The 22,954-nt window shown below is 37.8% G+C and overlaps 1 protein-coding gene across 2 annotated transcripts in view; it reads right to left on the reverse strand.

Annotated features, from left to right (window-relative positions):
* Positions 1-323: 323 nt before the first annotated feature.
* Positions 324-22,954, reverse strand: part of LOC127446553 (SLIT-ROBO Rho GTPase-activating protein 3) — a 137,700-nt gene continuing 115,069 nt past the window's right edge. For both annotated transcript variants that reach the window (XM_051707551.1, XM_051707550.1), the window contains exons 17-22: positions 18,636-18,863; positions 15,838-15,911; positions 11,565-11,745; positions 9,617-9,766; positions 8,110-8,419; positions 324-5,763 (exon numbers count right to left, since the gene is read on the reverse strand). In XM_051707551.1, the coding sequence (XP_051563511.1) occupies positions 5,326-5,763; positions 8,110-8,419; positions 9,617-9,766; positions 11,565-11,745; positions 15,838-15,911; positions 18,636-18,863 (1,381 nt within the window). In that variant the 3' untranslated portion in view covers positions 324-5,325. The remainder of the gene's footprint in view (positions 5,764-8,109; positions 8,420-9,616; positions 9,767-11,564; positions 11,746-15,837; positions 15,912-18,635; positions 18,864-22,954) is intronic.

The raw sequence follows: 22,954 nt of genomic DNA on the forward strand, positions 1-22,954 counted from the left end.
TAAAATAAAAGTAAATCTACTTTTTTTTTGTTTTTGTTTGTTTTAGGGTGAAACATGCCCGGGACATGTGCCTGGACAGGTTTCGTAAAATTCACCTAAACAGTGCCACAGATATTAAATGAATGAATCTAAGAAAGTCTACAACAGCACTTTGGTTCATGCCAAGGTAATTATAGTAATCTAGGTTTTAAAATAGAATTAAGCAAGTGTGAAGTGAGTTATTTCAATATTGTGTTACATTATAAAGATATACATGGGCTCCATTTAATCTATTTCACATTTGTTTCATATTGATCGACAACAAAATAAATTTGAAAACAAATATGACAACAATTACATATAAGGTCAAAAAATGTATTTATTTGGACTTAAGAATGGTTCACATCCAAACAGTGGGATGGTGTACGATTACATCACAGGGGGGAATCCAACCATTCAAACACTCATTTTACAGCATCACTAGACGAAAGTGTTTAGAGGAGGAACAAACCCCAAAACAACAGTTTTCACAACCCACTGCTACAGACAGACAGCACTTTTTTATTCTGTTGAACACGGTGTCCGGAAAAGGAGAAAGCCTATATTTTCTGTTATCTTAGCACACATACAATAAACAAACCAATGTGACATACGTACAATGCACACCCAATTTAGCATACATTCCCAAAACACACTTCCAGAAACATCAAATAGTCTATTTAAGTACAGGGATGCTCCAAGTGCCTTAGTAATCGTGCAAGTACCATACAACATCCTATTATCAGACCAACAAGGTCTTATATACTGCAATGCATTAGCTTCGGGTAGGTTCAACTTAACAGCAAAAGTCTGAGCGCTTCACAGCACAGCCTTGGGTCACTGGCAGAGGAGAGATTAAAAGAAGAGAGACAAATTATAGAACACAGATTAGAAACAGATGAGAGACCACGGCAATTTGAGTACAGTATGTTGTGGATGGCAGTTTCTGTACACTTGATATTATTTATTATAAAACTCTTTACATAAGTGCTAATATACAGTGAGCTGTACAACAGATATATAAGAATTTAAAGGAGTAGTCCACTCAAAAATGAAAATTCTGTCTTATTTACTCACCCTTTTGTCTTTTGAAGCCCAAATGGCTTTCTTTCTTCCATGGAACACAAAATTAGTTATTTAGAGAAGAATGTCCATACAATGAGAGTGGATGGTGACCACAGCTGTCAAGGAAGATGTTCAGTGAATAAGTATTTTTAGTCTATCACAAAGCTGTCGTATGGCTTCAGAAGACTTGGAATATAGCACATACGTTTTCAGGACCACTTTTGTGGTTCTTTTTCATCCTTCTGGTGTTCCACAGCAGAAAAAAAAGTCACGCATGTTTGGAATGACATGAGGGTGAGTAAATGACAACATTTTCACTTTTAGATAAACTATCCCTTTAATGCATTTCCCAGCAGTAGAGAAAATGAACAGAAGTGTAATGCTGTTGATAATCAAGTATTCAAATTCATGAGTGATAATGCTTATAACACTCAAAAGGCATGTCACAACTGATTACAGCAGAGTATAGCACGAGACAACACGCGTGTGTGCGGATCCAAGGTTGTGAATTTCTTAAAGTACACTGATTTAAGTGATCCTTTGGTGCAGGGCTGCTAGTGCAAGCTAGAGTTGGAAATGGCTAAAATGACATAAAAGACAGAAGATATGTTGTAGCACGTATGAGAAAACATTGACAAATGTGGTTACATCCACATTAACACCAAAAAGCTTCCTGTCTGCCAGCTTGATAGTAGCCCAAGACTAATTTTCAGTTTTGCCTGCTTATTCTTCATTCCAGTTAGTGATCAATACCTGCACTGACCAACAGAGGGAGATGGTGTGGATGCGTAGGCCATTTATGGCCACCAGAGGGCAGTATTATTCTTAGCCCTTATGTGTAAACAAAGGTGAAAAGTCTTATTTGGTATTGCCAGTGTTCCCACTCCTTTTGAGCAATCAATTTCCATAACTTTTGCATGACTTTCCAGTCATTTGTGATAACTTTTGACATGATTTTTCCATGACTTTATTAAGTCGAGTCATTTGTATCTGTATAGCGCTTTTCACCATACACATCGTTTCCAAGCAGCAGAACCTTTTAACTCCCATAACGTTTGCTTGGAAATGAAAAATGTGAAATTCCCTGATATTTCCAGGTTTTCCATGACTGTGGGAACCCTCTACAGCACAGCACATCAACGGATGACTCAGAATGCCTCACTTTTATACCTAGCATTTTAATGCTCTGCACTTTGTCTTCACCTTAAAACTAATTAACTCATCTTTTCAATTGAAAATAGGCAGAAGTATCATGACTGAATTCAAATAAACTTCCAAAAATAGATATGTGCCTTATTAATAGTAAATAAAAGTCTTTAAGTATGTCACATGTTAACATGATACCTATTGGGAAGTGTCATTAGTAAATGTTACTAAGAACAAAACAAAGTTGTCATATTTGAATGAGAATCATTCACTTTGTGAAAGAACCTAATTCTTGCAGCTACAGTTTTGGTTTTCCTTTGCTCACTCACAGCAACACATTTAGGGACATTGTGCGTTAAACCTAGAGAAAGGCACCACTAACAGTCTTTAAACTGCCATATTTTATGGTGTTGTCTGGTTAAGGGAACCACATGCAAGTTGGTCTGCCTTGCATGCTGACAACAGGCCCATGCAACCACTAAGCTGAGGCATTCAGACAGAAGCTAATTATCAGTCATTGTGAAAACCATTTGTTAAAAGTAATTCAAGATGGCAGCAACAGGACATGGAATCTCGGAAGTGATTTTTTCCTAATGCGAAAGTAAATTAGCATGGCACAAACAAGAAACATAAGATTAATGTAAACAGGTCTAAGACAAATGATGTAACTGCTCAAGCATTACTTCAGATGCAAATCTAGAAATACTGTAACACCAACACATTGCAAATTAACATGGTAACATGGTGTGCATGGTAACAGTACTGTTTTCTTAGTAGAAATGTTTTATGTAATACATTTTTTCTAGCAACACAAGCTTTCACATACTGTCATTCTGAATGGAATACATGATGTGGCAAGTACTAAGGCAAATTAAAAAAGTTTAAAATTGGAGAAGATGGGATTAAAGCTTCAGGCTCAGTGTATTTAACGAGATATGTAGGTCAGTCGGGCGAATTTTGTGCACGACTGGGTATTCCCTCCTCAAGTACAGCTCAAAGAGGAGGGGTACCGCTGAAGATGAACTGGAGATGATATGACAGATTTGGGGCAGTGGAGTTTCTCTGGTTGGAGATGGTTTCTCAAGGCGACCGAATATTCAGTTTTGGGGGAGGGATCTGTTCCTCATCAGATGAAATGCAGTATGTATTTTATTACTGTACCGTTTATAACACTAGGCAAGCTTAACTTTAACACCATATACTTGGCCTAAACAAGACCATTTTGTGGTGAATCTTATGAAAAATTTCTAAGTCAAATTTTACCCATAATCCAATGTAAAAAATAAAAAATAAAAAAACATTTACAAAAAGACAATGGAGACAATTTAAACATTTTCCCCATTGTGACATTGTTTTTAATGACAATAAAGCACATTTTCCCACTAAACTCTCAATACCGTAAAGCTTCCGGACATTTAACTTGAGTTTTTTTGGGGTTTTTTTTTTTTGGAATTCCCATTATTCTCAATGGTGATTCGTATTTGATTCTCATTATAGTAAAAAATTACAATGATCAGCATCATTTATAGGCAGTACAAGAAATAATACTGATATATAAATCCTTTACAATTTAAATAATAGATCACTATTTGTTTACATTAATGATTAGATTTTTATTTTTGCATTACATTAATGAGAATTGGGGGAATGCAGTTCTTTCTTTAGATTTTGGAGTAAAATATGACCTTTTGGGGCAATTTTTATCAACACTTTGGTCGCTTGAGAAACATCTGGTAATGTTAGTTGTATTGATATTACCAGTTGAGAGAGCATATTTTTGTTGGATACAAATTGTGCCTAATTGATTGATGTTTCCAATAACACTGAGCTCATGGCCTAAAGCCACACAACTTCATAAGAATGTAATTGAAGTATATAACAGTAAGTATATGCATTTAAACTCTATGTATTATTTAAGCATGAAGGAATGTTTTATGTATTAACTGATGTGGTCCAAAAAAAGACAAAAACACAAAGACAAGAAATAAGCAAAACACTACCCAAACTAATATTAATGGCTCAGACTAAGAATCCATTTATTGATGCATTATTTGTTTGCTTATTGGTTGTAAATGTGAATGTTTGTTTTGATAAAAGCCATTCTAGTCTCTCTGCCTGTTCTGTCCTCGGCTGTACAAGATTGACACTTAAAAAAAGAATCTACCCAAAATGTATATACAGAGTAAAACTAAATTTTTTACCACAGGTTTCTTAAAATTAATTGGTATATTGTTTTGTTTCTGCATCTCATATATGTTTACAGCTTGGCTATTTTGTTACTTAGATGTATATCGCTTATTCTACAAACAAAAGGCATTACAAGTTCAAGTACAGTATATTTCTATTTACAACAGCTCACAGGTAAGCTGGCCAGGTTAGACAATCTTTGAATAACAGTTTGGTTCTATAACAGTATATGTACAGTCCCTCTCTCAAGAACTGGACTATCTAAGTCCTCCAATGAGAAAAAGGGAAATTATTCCCTCCTAAATAACAGAACTCTTCTGGCCAACCAGTGCAAGGAGAAATACATTGTATCTTGCTCAAGCTAAAAAAAAGTTAAGTCTTAAAAATATGGTCTTAAAAACTTATCATTAATTCTGAGGTAAAATTTAAATAAAATCAAAACAGGAGATGTGTTGAGGCATTTTTTTTTTTTTTTGTCTGAATTTTCTTCCCAACCCTCCATCTAATACATAGTTCACTTCATCATAATTTCCATTCCATTGCACCCTGATAACCCTTTTTATTCTATTCTATTTCAGGCTTTTTGCCACTATTATTGACAGAAAGTAAAGAGAAGATAGGAAATGACGGGGGGAAACGATATGACCTGACCCAGACACGAACCTGCATCACCCACACAATGGCTCATTGTGTCTGAGCACATATGCTCACCGCCAGGCAACGGCTCCGACCTGTGTGCATTTCCAGAATTTTCAAGGCTCAAAACAGAAAAAGAAAACAAAAAAAGACAAAAAATTGGGAGCACAACTTTTTTCTGATAATATACGTCCTGGCCTGGACATGAGCATATTGCCTTGGCTATCCCTCACCAGTGCAGGTAGCTACCACCGCACTACGGACCTGGTGGTGCTACATGGTTTCTGGTTTCTCGCCTGAGTTGGCAGAGGAGGCTGCAACATTGCTTGCATTGTTTGGAAAGATCTTCTCGGTCGGGGTGACTGCAGGGCTTCCCACCCCAGAGGAGCTGGAGCTGCTTGAGCGGTGTTGGGTAGGTGGGGGTCGGACAGGTCTCATTGGTGGAGGTCTGAGCTGGGCACCGGCTAGCCTGGCGGACAGCGCCGGTTTAAAGGTTGTCATCATCTCGGAGGTGGAGCTGCTGCTGCGTCTCAGGGCTGCGTCTGGATCTCGAATCATGATGGTGTGCAAGGGGCTTGCAGGTTCGGAGCTCACAGGGTTCTTGAGCGGTTCTAGGGTATCCAGAACAACATCAGGAGCCTGTTTGGCTGTGTTTTGGCGTTCCAATTCACGGAGCTCATGAAGTGCAGTGTTCATCGTCTTCTCAATATCCTGTAACACAGATTCATATACTAATTATTAAAGGGATAGTTCACTCAAAAATTAAAATGTTCTCATTATTTAATCTCATGCCATCCCAGATGTGTATGACTTTCTTTCTTCAGCAGAACACAATCAAATATTTTCAGAAGAATATTTCAGCTCTGTAGGTCCTTACAATGCAAGTAAATGGTGATCAGACTTTGTAGCTCCAAAAATCACATAAAACAATCATAAAAGTAATCCATATGACTCCAGTCTTCAGAAGTGAAATGAGAGGTGTGGGTGACAATCAGTTTAAAAAAAAAATAGTCATTTTTTTACTCTAAATCTTTTTTTTTTTTACTCTAAATTTTAGATTTAGAGTAAAACAAAAAAAAAGGACTTAAATTTGTATCTGTTCCTCACCCATATCTATAAAAAATTTCAGCTGGGAAAATTTCTGAAATTTGGTTGATTTGACATGGAATAACCCATTTGGCTATTAGTAAATGTTAACTAATGGCATGCACAGCCTAAGTGACGTCAGTCATAAGGGAAAGAGATTTCAGAGGTAAAGCAAGCAAGTTATTACATTTTAATGAAAGATTACGAGGACAAACTTCATTTTCTTTGCAATATCATGCACTGATAAAATGTGCACCAAGAGGAATGTGTATTATGAAAGTAAATAGGCTCAGTGTATTCCATATTGTCTCTAATGAAGAAACTGTTTTCACGTATATCATGTTTTTCTAATAAAGCATCTTTGTATCGAAAAGTTATAAATTACATGAACAAAATGAGAAATTTGTTTCTAAAAACTGTACAAAATGTATTTACAGAGCTATGGCCTTAGAAATCTCGACTCTTTCCTGGGAAAAATCTAGTATATCTCCCCCGCAGATTAAGTTTGATATACACACAGTGTCCCAACCATTCTCATAGACTATAAACTGTCTGCTTGCCTTCCCTTTTTCAAGACAAACCATCTCCATTCTCTCTTACAGCTGAGCATGCCATAAAAATGTTCAAAAGATAAAAGGCTCATAAAGACACACACACAAACACACACACACACAAACACACACAGAAAAAGCACCTTGCTACAGTAGGTCTTATTACTAAGCAGATGTCATTAATAATCCCACACCCACCCCGAAACACATTTACACACATCCCCTAAATTGCACATCATGCAACAATGTGAATCGGATCATTCAATGTGCATATTACATTATCAAATTTACAAAATAACACAATTCTCTCCAACAATATCCGTCATACCTTCATTTTGATTTCTGTATCCATATAGAGTAAATCATTTTCTTTTCATTAGGTGAGCATAGACACAGAGGGGCCATTACAAAAGATCATTAACTGTTCCATGTGTCTTATACTTCATTATTTAACTGTGCGTAAATGAAAGAGATGGATCAGTGCCATTCTATGCTGTTCATGCTGATATCTGCTTATGAGTGCCAGCTCTTTGTTTCTGCTGGGCAAAATCCAGCCAGCTTTTACAGACACAGAATTCTAGGCTAATAACATGGATCAAGAGAAAAAGCCAAGATGCATTCATCCTTTTGACTTAAAAGTCTCTTTGAATTACAGAATATAAGAGGATTTACCTTTGCCACATTTACTGAGAATATTTCAATGACTGATCTTGCAAAACGCATGCAATAGAGATTTATGTAAATAACAAAAAAACAAAAACATACATTTAAATTAGGGCTGCCCGTAGATTACATAAAATAATCACTATTAATCCCACAAATTTTGTAATTATTCTCCAATTTTGAATTTGCTAAAAGTTTCCTATTATTTATGCTTTGAAAATGTAGTCCATTCAGATCCTCTTTTAAGGAAAGAAAACAACATAATTTGTAACAAATATTTTCCTGTTGCAGCAGATGTCATTAGACATATTTCAAGTTGATCAAAACTTCATCGACTTCTCTCTTTAATCCTTTTACATTAAAACATTTCTCTGTTTGTTTAAGCGACCTGACATAACAACATTGGTTTAACTAATGGCGTAATATTGGGGTGGGCCTAATTGTTTATACAACCAATGGACAAAAATGTGCTTGGAATTTGAAATTATTTTATTTCCTTTGTTTTCCTTTTCAAATATACAGTATTTTTTATATAAATGTATATAAAAATATAACTATTTATATAAAATATATTTCATATAAAAATAATATTTTTTAAATGTATAGTTTAAATATAAAAATATATAAAAAATAATATAATTTAAATATAAAATATATATATATATTTTTATAATTTATCTATCTACATTTTAAGTATAAACAATGGAGACAGATATAGAACTTATAAATAGAGCATATAAAATTAGTAAACACTCACCTCTGCTAAGGCTTCAGCTTCTAAGGACTTGTGATCTCCAAGGCTGCTATGTCTCGTTGCTCCTGGGACAGGCCTGAGTGGGTGACCCTCAGGATAGACCTTTCTCTCAGGGTAGTTAATGCTGCCCGCACTGCCAAATGTTCCCAAACGTCTCTTCTCGGGGCTTTCAATGTGGCCTCTACTGACTGCCACCTTATGGGGGCTGCTGGGGTAAGCGGCGGCCCGCGGTGGCGTGTCACGGGGAGGACTGTGAGAATCGGTGCCACTGCGGCGCCGAGGGACAGCAGACCCATCAGAACGCAACCTAACCCTACGGAAATGGACAATGACACAGTAAAAGGCTTTAATCCACTGTTGTTATGCTCAAAGGTTTCCTCAAGACTGCAAACATTTGCTCTTTTCCAAAATCGAGTGAGCTGCCTAAAGAGGAAGCATTTTAAGGCATCATAGGTGCACTCCCGAGATGAAGACTGTTCCAAAAGGTACTTATTTTATTTATGCTGCCATTTAAGATTTGTTCTTTTGGCCAAACTCTAATGCTGCATCGCATGTGTCCTTCGCAGAAAAGGAAAAGCCAGAATGCATTGCGACAAACAATTCAAGATGGCTGACGAGGTCAGAATTGTTTTTAATTATAAATACATATAAAGTATCTCATTTATTACTAAAATGTGTTGAAAAAAATAGTTCAGTGTAATTACACATTAACTATTTTACCCCAAATTTTTGTGTGCTAAGTGTTTTTTTTTTTTTTTGGTTATTAAGAGTACAGGTGGTTAGATTAGCAACAAGCTAACGTCAAATTCTGTTAAAACGAAAAGAGTCAAGTCTGCTCTGTGGAGTGCAATTTTTGTGTCACATAGGTTTGCTGTCTAACTAAAATGTTTCAAATTTGGCACTTATGAGGTTCCATGACCGATAAGACACTGCTTTAGAAGGTATGCCTATGTAGGCAGCTTAAGCTGGTAGCTGTGTTTTGGAACATGGTAGCTGGTCAAAGCTGGTCTTTAGCTGGTCCAAGCTGGTCTTTAGCTGGTCCAAGCTGGGAGACCAGCTTAGACCAGCTACCAGCTTGTCATATCAGCTCAAGGTGGTCAAGCTGGTTTTTGGAACATGGTAGCTGATTGACCAGCCAAGGACCAGCTTGGACCAGTTTGGACCAGCTCATGACCAGTTTGGACCAGCTCATGACCAGTTTGGACCAGCTACCATGTTCCAAAACACAGCTACTAGTTTAAGCTGGATTTTCCAACAAGGAATGTAGGCAGTAGGCAGCGATGAGGCTCACAAGGTTCAAAAAGAGAGCTAAAGAGTGTAAAAACTACAAATATTTTGCTAATTATTCATGTCACAAACAAGCTTTAAGAGATATGTAAGTAAACAAGCTGCTAGCTGACATAGAACAAGTTTAAACACTTTAACTCAGTTCATTCATTCTTCCTGAGGATGGAAATGTGTGGAATCAATACAAGCACAATTTTGCATAATTTGAAGATTGGCTACTGACCTGCCCATGACCCCGCTGAACTTGTAATCAGGCGAGGGTTCACATGGAGAGTGAAGATCATTTTTAGATGAGGCTTTATCGTCCAGTAAAGGTCCACTGCTGGCCTCACTGTCTGCCTTCTGACTCAGACTATCAGAGAATGCATCATCCCTAAAGAGAAATACATGTTACAATGATCTTTCCAATTAGTACGTTTTTTAACATTAACTATTCAAAATTAAACTGCATTCACAACTCATTTAACTTTTCAACAAAAAAGAAATGAAGAATAGGATTTCAAAATACAATCAGGCTCATTCTGCTGAGAGCAAGCATGTTCTCAGTATGCTTTTACAGTTCTTCAGCAGTCTCCGCCTCGACAACAACAGAAGGTGTGTGGTAACTTAAAGCTGCTGAACTTCACTTTTATGGAAAAAGTCTCAAAAAAGCCTACAGCACAAGTGTTTCAACATGCAATCTTTTAAGAGTCTTGTTTGCAGTGTACATATGATACATGCCCTATAAATATCTGCTGCCTCAATCAACTTTGATTGATAGGTCATTTTAATTTACTTTAACTTAAATGTTCCTTATTTGTTGCTGTCAAGTCATGCAATATTAGAAATGGGTCTTAGATTGGCCATTTTAATAAACTCATTCATCAAACTGACACTGATTAGGCAATATGAAGAGTTAATGAGCATATCATCTTAGAAATGACTGAAACAACAGTAGGACAGTTAATATCAGCTGATTATATAAATTTGATCAACCCATTGTTACAGTGATGAACTCTTTTCACTTTGATGTTAACTCAAAACTATATTTTCCAACCGGTATTCACACTTGTTTTAACCTGATCCATTATTGGTTCTTTATATCGGCCTATGGAACCCTTTGGTGGGTTTCTAAAGAATAGCACCCAACAATACCATTACACCACTTTGCGTACAACAAGAAAAACAGTGTCCACTACTCAACTTTTTACAGCCATTCATTCTAAATTTAACAGTTAGAAAAAAACAAAAACAAAACAGATGAAAATACATTTGCGACTATAGATTATATATATATATATATATATATATATATATATATATATATATATATATATATATTTGGCATATTGTATAACGGCATAAATACTAATAATAAACATTATAATTAGTAGTAGTAGTAATAAAATATGCATAATGCATATTTTGTTTTTATTGCAATAGTCAAAAAGTGTTAAAAAGTAGTAGCACTTGATTGACTTTAACTTGGCTTACTTTAACCTCGGTGAAGTACGTCATGTCCCAATGCACCCAACAGCCTTTAACATATACTGTAAATGCATTTGTAGGGATAGAGCCCATGTTCAACACATGAGTGCACCTCTAATATTTCCTCACAACACATACCCATCCACCCAGAGGCCTGTTACCTCATTCACAATCAGGTTCATACAGCATAAGAAAGCCGCTACCAAGAACATTGAAGCATTCTTTAACTGCCACTCAATGCTGTTAAATTTTAATTAAATTCTAAAGTGTTAGTGGCAGGAGCTATTTGATTCTCTCTTAAGACTATGAGCTATTGAGGCCTGATCAGAGGCCAGATGGCCTGGTTGATTAGTCATAAATTACCAAGAGGACACTTTCACAAGGCAACATGCATTTGACTGTACTGTAAATAGTGCCAAGCCTCCTGTACAGATTAGTAGGAACTAGACTTTTACATTTTCTGAAGAAAATGTGAGAGGTTCTCACCCATGCAAAACTTGTTGGGGATTTTGGGGGATGTTGCCAGGAAGTTGCTATATGGTTGCTGAGGTGTTCTGAGTGTTTTGTAGCATGTTACTATGTGGTTGCTATGGTGTTCTTAGTGGATTCTACACTAGATTAGTTATACAGTATATTAAAACAGGCCCACAAAATGCATGGGAAATGTTTAAACAACATTGGTTTTATATTGTTTAGATACTCACAGGTCTTGTACTACTATGTACTGGTGAGGTATGAGCCCATCCACACCATTGTGTCTGCCCTCCCACCAGTCTTCAGATGCACGGTGATACAGCAAAAGGGATGCTCCTTTTTTAAACGACAGTTCTCGAGGTGTCCGACCCACGTAGTCGAACTTTGCGATGGCTTCAATCTGCTCCACCTCTGTAAGAGACAGAGGCAGGAAGAGGGTTGGGGAAAGTATCCTCATTAACATGTTTGTGCAGAGAATTATGTCAACAAATTTGCAGAGAGCTACAAATCAGTAAACTCTCAGGTAATTCACTGCAAAAACACACACATACTCAAACCTTTAAGGTTCTGCCTTAAGGCCTTTTCACACCAAGTCTGATGTGACAAAATAATGACAAAATATTAAATGTTCGCAAGCAATTTCATGCACCAAAAATATTCACACGTCAATTCAACTGTACAAACCCTGTATATATTTTTTTTCCAAAACAAATAAAATGTCAAATAAATTACAATAAAAATAAAGCTATTATTATTATTATTGTTGTTGTTATTGATTATAAGAATAGCTGCAAGCTGCAAGAACGGGGCCAAGCATCAAATTGTTAAGCATTGCACCACAGTAGGCAGGACAAAAACAAAAAAACAAAACAAAAAAACAACACCACATAGACCGAATATGACATGCAAAGCAAGCCAACACCACTTCGTAAATCGTGCCAGGGCAGGATCGAACCAGATCAAAACAGACAAAGTTTGAAGGACATGAAAAGCTTAAACTATAAACGTCATTATCCAAGATGGCAGCCACTGTAATGGGCAGAGTTTTAAAGGTGCACTCAGTAATTCTAATATCTCAAATATCTCCTCACAGTCTGCTAGCTGTCTGTTCTGTGGGTGGGCTGAAAAAAAATCTAGTATTTGTACACAGCCCTGGCTCTGTAAATGGGACAAAAACAAAATGGATCAGACCGATCCACACAACACTACTCCAGCCAATCAGCATCAGGGGGTGGTTCTTGCACGTGTACAGGATGGGGGCAGAGCGAGAGGAAAATTCATTAGAAGAGCGACGGCAAATCTGGCTGATACGAACTTTCTAAACTCCAAGGAGGACAAATGGCTGAGAAACAGACCAAGAGAAAAAGGTCAGACAAATATAAACTAAAAAAGAAGGATTATGACAAGTCAAGGGCTTGGAGCCATGTCAATATCGGCGAGGCTTTTCAGCGGTGGAGAGACCTCCGAGAGGTAAAAGGTTTGAAGACAGATGCAGAAGTTGCTCTTTTTCTTCTCGATAGGTGGGTAACATATATTTTGCTATGTTTCACAGAACCCATATATGCTGTTGTTGTGATGTTAGATTTAGTAGCAGGAGATTTAGTGTCTGGAGCTGGTGCGCGTAAAACCGTATTGCGTGCATGAATTTGGGGGGCGGAGCTTCCAAAGGAGCACTGAAGAGAGTTTGTTTTGGCAGTTGAGTTCGAATATCAACAGTGTTTCTCAGGAATTGCTGAGTGCACCTTTAATGTAACGGGTCCATTTGAATCATCAGGAGGAGAGTAATCAGTTCATAGGACTGCCATAGAAAAATTATAGAAAAATAGACCATGATGGAAATTTTACATCTCAGCCCGTCAGAGTGACAGATAAAGATTTTTTTCTAGCGCAACCTCTGGCTACGCCCCTTCGGCCGTACTTTGGTGCTTGGCCCCTAATAATAATAATAAACTATTCCAAGAATCCAATTTAAATAATAAAACAATAGAAGAGTTATTTGGCATATGAACAATAACAGAACAATAAAAAATATTAATAACAATAAAAAAAATAAAAAATAAAAACATGGATTAGTTGATAGAAATTGGTTCATAGAAATTAATTTATTATTTCATCCATATTTTTGTGCATCTTGTGGCTACTTACCATTAAAACATTTACACATGCATCCAGACAACTCCAGACACTATTTGTTTCTGTCTGGCAGAAACCCTTTGCTTTCAGCATGTTAATTTTGAGTTATTCAAAGTGAAAGAGCAATGATATGACTAAGATCAGCAAACAACAAAAACACTTACAACACTGAACAAAATAATAAGCAATTGGGCTGCCTCACTGACCACAGCAAAAGCATGCATGACCACATACTTGTGAAACACAAAGACCCTATATTCCATATCACAGAGTCTCACCCTAAGGACAGACTCACATTCATCATATTAAGGTCTTAGACACCAGAAGACATGGTCTCGTCTTTTATCCAATCAGGACCAAAAGGCAACATGTTCATTTCACATGGATGGGCTGCTAAAAGAGTGCAGAGTGGACTTTATCTAAACCCTATCAAATCTACCACCCAGCTTCCATTTAATGTGAACACTGTCATTATCTGACCACAGATCAGTTTATGCATCACCTCCCAGACGCTGCCAGGGGCAAACAGACAGCGGAGTCATTCAGGGTTAAGGAGATATACAGAGCAAATCAGCGCCTGGCAGAAAATTTCCAAGTCAACTATAGAAAAATCAGTTTCATTAGGGTCTCCATTCAGGGGTGAAATGAATACAGGCATAACACAGAAGTGGAAGTAAAGTGGAAGAATCCAAATAAAGAGAAGGATAAAGCCAGTCTTTAAAATTATGTATGCTCTCCTGGGGTGTTATGTACTGTGCCTTTTTTTTATTTTGAGGGGGCACCAGTGGCAGTCCTGGCCCATTTGGACATAATAATAAGGTTGCTGTATAAGGTTTGGTTACATAGTAATTATGTACTATGTTTTTAACAACATAGTCATACAATTTCAATTTGTAAGATCACAGTGGTAAAGCTTTCGTTAAGTATGAAGAGGATCTGGGTTGAAATCCAGAGTAAAACATTATATATATATATATAAAAGACCCAGTCTTAATTCATTAGGGGAGGACAGAAACATCTTAGTTAAACTGAAAAAACCTTCAATGAGCAGCTGGCTGCATACTAGAGATGGTATCAGCAATGTGGCTGGTGTTTTGGGTTAGGGAGTGACTGCAGCTCCATCAATCGGTAAATGAAGGGAGCAGGAGCTGGAAGCCCCCTTGAGACCTGTTTACTCACCCTGAACAAAGAGAGTGCAAGACAGGGAAGACATGGAAAGTGATAAAAAGCAAAGGAGGAGGCAATTAAGCAGAGAAAACCAAGGTTGGGAAGAGAGTGATGTAGTACAAAGACTGCTGAAATAGGGAAGAGAAAGATATTTACGTCTGCATTTCATTTAATATAGCAATGGAAACATTGGTAGACAACACTATCATTTACATGTGAGAAATGAACTGGGTGAGGATGGTGAGTGGGGGGTGAGAGAGAGAGAAAAGCAAAAGACATAATTTTTAAGACCTAAAGGCACACTTGGCTCTTTTTTTATTCTGTGCTGCCAGGTTTCTACTTAAGATCTTCCCCCTTATCTCCTCATAGTCCACTAGCCAATAAGGATGCACACATAGGAAGCCACTCTAATTGGCTGAGCTAGATGTCCATCATAAAATCCACCAAACAATAAAACCTGGTATGTATCAAGGATTCCTCTTATAATTTACCAACAGAATGCAACAAGCTTGTCTCTCAACATCTTAATTTTGCACTGCCTTGTTTTACTATGGACTTATTATTTGTTGTACTTTTGTGTATTTCTTATTATTTTTGTATATTATCTCTTTATCCAAAGTTCTCTTGTTTTTCTATTACTAGATATTTACATTTAATGTGACGTTGTGGGGTACAAAAAATAATCTTGTTGTACCTGTACAATGAAAATAAAGAGCTTGGTATGACTTGAATTGACATTGGCTGTGCACAATATTTTTTTCTGTGGAAACTGTTTATATCAAACTGAATGTGACCCAGATGTTTCAATGCCAGTTTTGACATCTGATTTCAGTTATGTGTTTGACATGAATGCGCACGCGCGAACACAAAACACACCAGCTAGAAAGGTCAGCTAGAGCACAACACTGAATGCTAATCAGCATATCATCTTTGAAAAACAGTATTATTATGTCTTTTACGAAGCAACACAGTAATTTGGATCCCATTTATTCCCAAAGACTAGCATGAATATCTGATCGTACTGCTACTGATTCACCAAACTAATATGATGTAGATTTTTGTCTCAGATTATTTTTTTGCTCTCTTTTTTCCCCAAGACTAAACCAATCCAGCCATGAGTGATGAGTGCTGAGAGCATGTATAAAGCAATGTATGAGTGCACAAATAAGACATAAATAAACAAGTCTGCTTGTCTGCCAGTACCGTCATCGCTAGTGTGTGGCTCAGTGCCGTTGTCTGCTTCATCAATGGTGCCCGGTTCACTGTGAGGGCTGTCACTGTGTGAAAATACACAAACATAAACAGAACAAAAGGGAGAGAGAGATTTTTAAGTACAGTAAACACAACAACTGCACATGTGATACTGCCAGTATTTAAAAGGCAATGGCAATTACAGTTCTGTTATGTCAAGCAAACAGCAATCAATCATGTTCGTATCAATATCAGCATTAATATATTGAAGCAATAAGCCATAAAAAGCTGATTTTACCACAGTTAAAGGGTGTTGTTACATAAAGTGGAGTAAAATCAAAGACTAATATATGGCATCAAGTGTCTTATTGCTATTATAATTACTGTACTAATTCATACAGCAAGTAAAATAGTTTATTAGCCTAACCCAAGGGTTTCCAAACTTTTCAGACCCATCACCCTAACTCACCTAAACATGGAGTATTTTGAACAAAAATAACCAAACACAACTTGCCACATTAAAATTTAACTATGTGCATTAGAAAACATTCAGATACATTTCAATAACAACAGGGTTGCTGCAGAGTTTCTAAAATAAAATGTAAGACTTTTTAAGACCTTTTTTAAGACCTGAACAAATAAAATTAATACCGTATCCCCATACCAAAACAAACCCACACAATCTCAAAATAAATCATGTATCACAGACAGGGAGGGGCACACATTCAACATGGCCATAACATTGCTTATCAGTAAAACATATGCAAGTTTAAAAGACTCAAGACATGTTTTCCACATACTGTATACATCACATTAAAATTGGTTTATGTACCATTATATGAATAAAAACAAATAAGAGGTGGACCAATATTGGATTTAGCTGATATGATAATGTGCTGAAAGAAAGGCAATTAATCTGCCAATAGTTTTTAAAATTGATAGCCTATATTAAATGTTCTTAGTCTTTCCTTCCTGTGATGGGGAGGGGCCAGACAGAGGCTATAAAAGTCCAAATTGAATTAAATTCCAGATGCAGTTTATGGTACAACACATAAACTACTAACCAAGAAAAAAAAAAAAAAAAAAAAAAATATATATATATATATATATATATATATATATATATATATATATATATATATATATATATATATATATATATATAAATAAATAAATAAAAATGATTTGATTCATAGCGCGGAACTTTTAAGTTTAAAGGCTGAAATACACAGAGGACTCTTATTTTGAAACGTTTGTGCTTCACTGATTCTAGCTGCTCATTTAAACAGATAATGGAAATAAAATGTATACTCCTACAATAATCTACAACGTATTACAATATAAACAATTAAAAGTAAACATTGTCATATTTCATCAACACTACATCATCATCAACATTTGATCATTAGTGATCGCTTGTCATAAATTTCCGATATGGCCTTATGATTGCGAACTACTCAGCAACAGCTGGAAACACTCACAAGCTCCCGTGTGCTTGGAGAAAATACAACAGTCACGTTTTCACTTTGAATTACGCAGCGCATGCATTTATTTAATTAGATCGTATTCTTTTGAAGTTTGATAATCACATTAGGTCATATCAGGATTCCTGTCTTTCCGCCTCCAAATTTAAGACATCATTAAGTGATAATTAAGATGTTTGTTGTATCATTTAAGATATTTAAGACTTTTTATGACCTTAAATTTTGGAAAACTGAATTTAAGACATTTTAAAACTTTTTAAGGATCCGCAGGAACAAATAATGATTATTTCAGCGAGATGGCTGGGCCTTGTGTGCTTGTTTTTAACTCATTAAAAAATGTTCTACTTTTGCATACAGTGAATCTGAATGTACACTACTGTAGCAAATTAACTGTTCAACGTTTTTGAAAATAGATGAATAGATGAATATGAATATAATTTTGTGCTTGAATGGCTAATATCAGTGCTGCTTGTAAAGGGATTTTATTTGTTAATAAATCTGAACCTTGATATCATCAGGTATATTTATAATAAGTTAAATTTAACATCATTAGATTGGCAAGCAATTTGTCGCTTTATGCTCCACCTTTTTCCTGAATGCGGAAGTGTTTCAAAATTCATAACATGTTTTCACTCACATCGGCATAAATATTTAGCAGATACTGTGATGCTGAGAGTATTAAATTAGTAAAAACTGCAAAAATAAACACGTGGCTCCATAGTGCATACAATTTACAGTCACGATGAATGCCTTTTGAGTGCCTCACCCATCAAAGTTTAAGGAGTGGGTAGAAGAAATAAAGCGATGGCCTGAGGTTAGTTATACTGATAACATTAACAACTTTGTGTTGTTATGACAGCCAATAACTGCATAAGTTGAGCATGAACTAATTTACACTCCAACGAACACTTAAAATGGTTATTGTTGTCTATCTAGATTGCTCATTTAAATAGTTTTTACATTGCTTCTTATGGAGACTGGAACAGAAAACTGTCCAGCAGCAATAAGAATCATCATGGCACCGCCCTGTGGTTGGTCAGGAAAACGTTTCACATAGCGGCTTTTTCCCCAACAGATTCGAAGGTGGCGCATCCAATCATATTTTGAGTTGGAACTATCTGATTTATAAGTACCGATACTCTACGTATGTTAAGCAAAATTTTACAAAAGGCTTTCTAAGGTATTCGACTTCAGTCGAGTGCTAAACTCATTCATTTGGAGTTGAAAATTCATTATAACAGATTTAAGTAACCCACAGTTGGCTTCATTGAAGGAATTATGACATTCCTCAGTCACATCAAAATCCAGCTAAAGCCCAGAGCTCACCAGTACTCCTCTCCTCCAGTCATGCATTTCTCATACACAGGGCCATCCAGCTCACGAGGGCTGGGGAAGATGACCTCGTGGTGGATGATGATGGTCTTGATAACCTCATTAACATGAGCCTGGCAGGCTACGGGGTCCTGACCGTCAGGGATGGGCATCAGAGTGGGTCCAAAACAGATGGCCAGGTTATATGGGTCCATCATATTCTCATCACTGTACTGGGACAAGCTAGAGAGATAAAGACAAAGAGATAAACTGTCTATTTTTATTAATGTCTTCACTGAAGACTTCCTAAAATGTGAAGTGTATAGCATGTTAAAGGTTAAAATACTTTCTCCTATGCAATTTTAATGTTTAATTTAGACAGGGTTTGTACAGCTTTTAATTGTGAAATTCAAGCACTTTTCAAGAATTTTCAAGGTAACTTAATCATCTCAAACAAGAAGCTTTTTTTTGTCTTGAAGCTTTAAATATTATCAAATTCTGAAGATGAGGGGCGACCGTGCTTTTGCGGTAGCTGCCCTTAAACTGTGGAACAGTTTAACTATTTATATTAGATCAGCATCAACAATACATGATTTTAAAACTAAGTTGAAAACATTGGCATTTAATAAATCCTAGAGGTTGTGCTTTGTATTTCTGTATTATTTGTGTGTTCTATGTGTGTTCTATGTGTATTATCTTGCTATTTTACCCTTTTGTATTGTACAGCACTTTGATCAACATATGTTGTTTTAATTTGTGCTTTATAAATAAATTTGAATTGAATTGAATTTGAATTCTAAATGTTAACTGACAAAAATACAATGATTAAAAAAAGTATCCTCTATGATTTCAAACATTGCCCAATCTATAAAAATGAAAGTTTCAAGAATTATTTTAAACCCAAAGACAGCTAAGACTGGAATCCTTAATATGATAACAACCAAAGTCTTGCATTAACACATAGATACAGCAGGCAACACCGGTTATCTATAGGGCGGGAATTACCATGGGGTAATCCTGGTTACTGTAGTTCCTTATTCATTATCATGTGGAAAATGAAAAGAAATATCAAATAGATTTGGCTATTTTTAAAGAAAAGTTTGTGTGTGCACGCGTGTGTGTTCAACTGATATTTTGTCCTAAGCTATTCGAATAAAGGCTAAAAGAAGACTGCTTACAAGCTATAAAAAAATTAAAAAATTAAAAATACAAGCTATTCAGTGACAAGATATGAGATGCATGTGGAATCACACCTCTAAACATACACATCTGCAGCAGAAATTAATTTAGTGTGATGGGATTGTTTTCCCCCACACCAGTATAAGATGTGACTGCAAATATACCGATTTGAAGAATAGTATCTTATTATTAATATTTTAAGTAATTTCAGCTGTTCTGACAGCTAAAATATATAAGGGATAATTGTACACCCAGGCTGGGACACACAATCAACAAGGCCTTAGAGCATATAACACTGCTTATCAGCAAAACAGGGTTTCTGTAAGTTTAAAATAATCAAGTCATGTTTTCCACTTAATGAGTTCATGGCAGAATAATATTCATCATAAATATACATTTGTTAATCATGTAAAAATTGGTAAATGTACAAATATATCAATACATTGCTGATGAATAAACAACATTTACCTACAAATTATACTAAATTATTTAATGTAAAGCATAATACATGAAAGTCCATTTCAAAAGCAAACTGTAATATTATATTACTGTAATGTAATATTGAATGATTATTATTTATAATATCATTTATAATTTATTGTAGAACAACAGTAATATTTCTGTTGTTATTTCATTACATTCACACAGCATTTGTCCTATTAAACCCTCAAGTGTTTCTTTACGGTAAACTGAAGACATTTGTATTACTTGTATAGTGTTTTTTTAAACATGCTCCTCATTTACAAGGTGGTGAAATGCCACCACCTCCTCTTCTGAGTCCTAGTGTCACGTTATTATGAGAATGTTTGGAATTACATTCGTAGTACTTTGCATCCTTACCGCACACTGATAGCAAACCAAAATCAGAACACTACAGAGACAGATGGAGTTTGTTTAGGCTGTTTGCGAGCCGCTAAGATAGGTGTCACAGTCTGTCTCCCTCAATTTCTTCAAGGACTCTTATTTTGAAGTGTTACATTGAGTTATTGAAGTGTTATGTTGAGTTAATGAAGTGTTATGTTGAGTTAAGTTTGATGTTAAGATTTATTGTTTATTTCCACTCCAGCGTTTGTTTCCACTCCAGCGATTGTTCCACTCCAGCGATTATAATTAAAAGACTGAAAGTACTTACTCCTGCGTCTCCTCTCTTCCTCTTCCACTCCAGACACAAACGTTACAGAAGGACTGATCAACAAAGAATACGGATATACTTACCTGCTCTTCCAAATGTCCTCCTCTACTCCAACGATCCCTCTAATCCCATCCAGACCCACATGAGCATGGAGCCAACAGAGTTATTCATGGAGCTGTTCAGGCAGGATCTTGCCCTCTTGGAATACTCAACCAAGTTTCTTCACCTCGCTGCTTCGACATCAGTACCGGACATTTACCCATCAAGCCCATTTATGGAATGGGATTAAACTTTCACAGACCCACAGCACTTCCAGAGGCGGAAAATCTTTCCTTGGCAAATTACATCCGAGCCACACTGAATATCCATTACCCTTCACTTTCATCACGTTTGTTAGAGATGTTGACTCCTTCCTCCACGCCCCTGTCTCCGCGCCTTCCACGACTCCTCAACTTGTACCCATGCCTGCCATGGTTAACGAGCCAGTGCCTGTAGCCTCGACCGTCCCAGAGCCAGTGCCTGTAGCCTCGACTGTCCCAGAGCCAGTGCCTGTAGCCTCTACCATCCCCGTATCTACACTCCCTGCTGGCCGGAAGAGGAGGAGAAGGAAAAGGACTCCTCCTCCCCAGTCTCTGCCCATGCTCACGACCACGGAGGTCATTCCCCAGTCTCTGCCCATGCTCACGACCACAGAGGTCGTTCCCCAGTCTCTGCCCATGCTCACGAAAACAGAGGTTGTTCCCCAGTCTCTGCCCATGCTCAGGACCATGGAGGTCATTCCCCAGTCTCTGCCCATGCTCAAGACCATGGAGGTCGATTCCCCGTCTCAGCCTGTACTCTCTTCCACAGCTCTCAGCCCCGAGCCTTCCTCAGACTCTTCCCTCGAGCCTTCCATGGTTCTGCCTTCCACGGCTCGCCCCCAGAGTCTTCCACGGCTCCACCTTCAACGGCTTCGCCCCTCGAGCCTCTCACGGCTCTGCCTTCCACGGCTCCGCCCCCAGAGTCTTCCATGGCTCCGTCTTCCATGGCTCCGCCCCCAGCATCTTCCACGGCTCCGCCTTCCATGGCTCCACCCCCAGAGACTTCCACGGCTCCGCCTTCCACGACTCCGCCCCAGAGTCTTACTCAGCTCCGCCTTCCACGGCTCCACCCTCAGAGTCTTCCACGGCTCCGCCTTCCATGGCTCCATCCCTCGAGCCTCTCACAGCCCCGCCTCCCTTGGCTCCGCCCTCAGACTCTTCCGCGGTTCTGCCCCCTTCCCCAGCGGTTCCGCCTCCTGACCCAGTCCTTGCCCTGTGGCCACCTTCCAGGCCTCCTGACCCAGTCCTTGCCCTATGGCCACCTCCCAAGCCTCCTGACCCATTCCTAGCCCTGTGGCCTCCTCCCAGGCCTCCTGACCCAGTCCCTGCCCTGTGGCCGTCTCCCAGGCCTCCTGACCCATTTCCAGCCCTGAAGCCGCCCCCCCCCCGGATCCATCCCCAGGCCCCCAGATCCATTCCCAGCCCTGAAGCCACCCCCCAGGCCCCCAGATCCTTTCCCAGCCCTGAAGCCACCCCCTAGGCCTCCTGATCATCCTCCTTGGATCCTTCATCTTCTGCGTCATCATACCCTCCTCATCTGCCGTTGGGCGCCAGGAGTCGCCCTTTAAGGGGAGGGGGGGGTAATGTCACAGTCTGTCTCCCTCATTTTCTTCAAGGACTCTTATTTTGAAGTGTCACATTGAGTTATTGAAGTGCTACGTTGAGTTAAGTTTGATGTTAAGATTTATTGTTTGTTTCCACTCCAGCGGTTGTTTCCACTCCAGCGGTTGTTTCCACTCCAACGATTATAATTAAAAGATTTAAAGTACTTACTCCTGCGTCTCCTCTCTTCCTCTTCCACTCCAGACACCAATGTAACAATAGGGGCGGATTATTACTAGCAAGGGCCCCTCCCCCCCAGCAATGTAGCAATTAATAGCATAATAAACGTTTTTGTTTGACAGCCCATTTATACAAAGAATAAAGTTTAACCTTATAAAGCC

Source organism: Myxocyprinus asiaticus, chromosome 9, assembly GCF_019703515.2.
Source record: "Myxocyprinus asiaticus isolate MX2 ecotype Aquarium Trade chromosome 9, UBuf_Myxa_2, whole genome shotgun sequence".
In the NCBI taxonomy this organism is placed as follows: Eukaryota; Metazoa; Chordata; class Actinopteri; order Cypriniformes; family Catostomidae; genus Myxocyprinus; species Myxocyprinus asiaticus.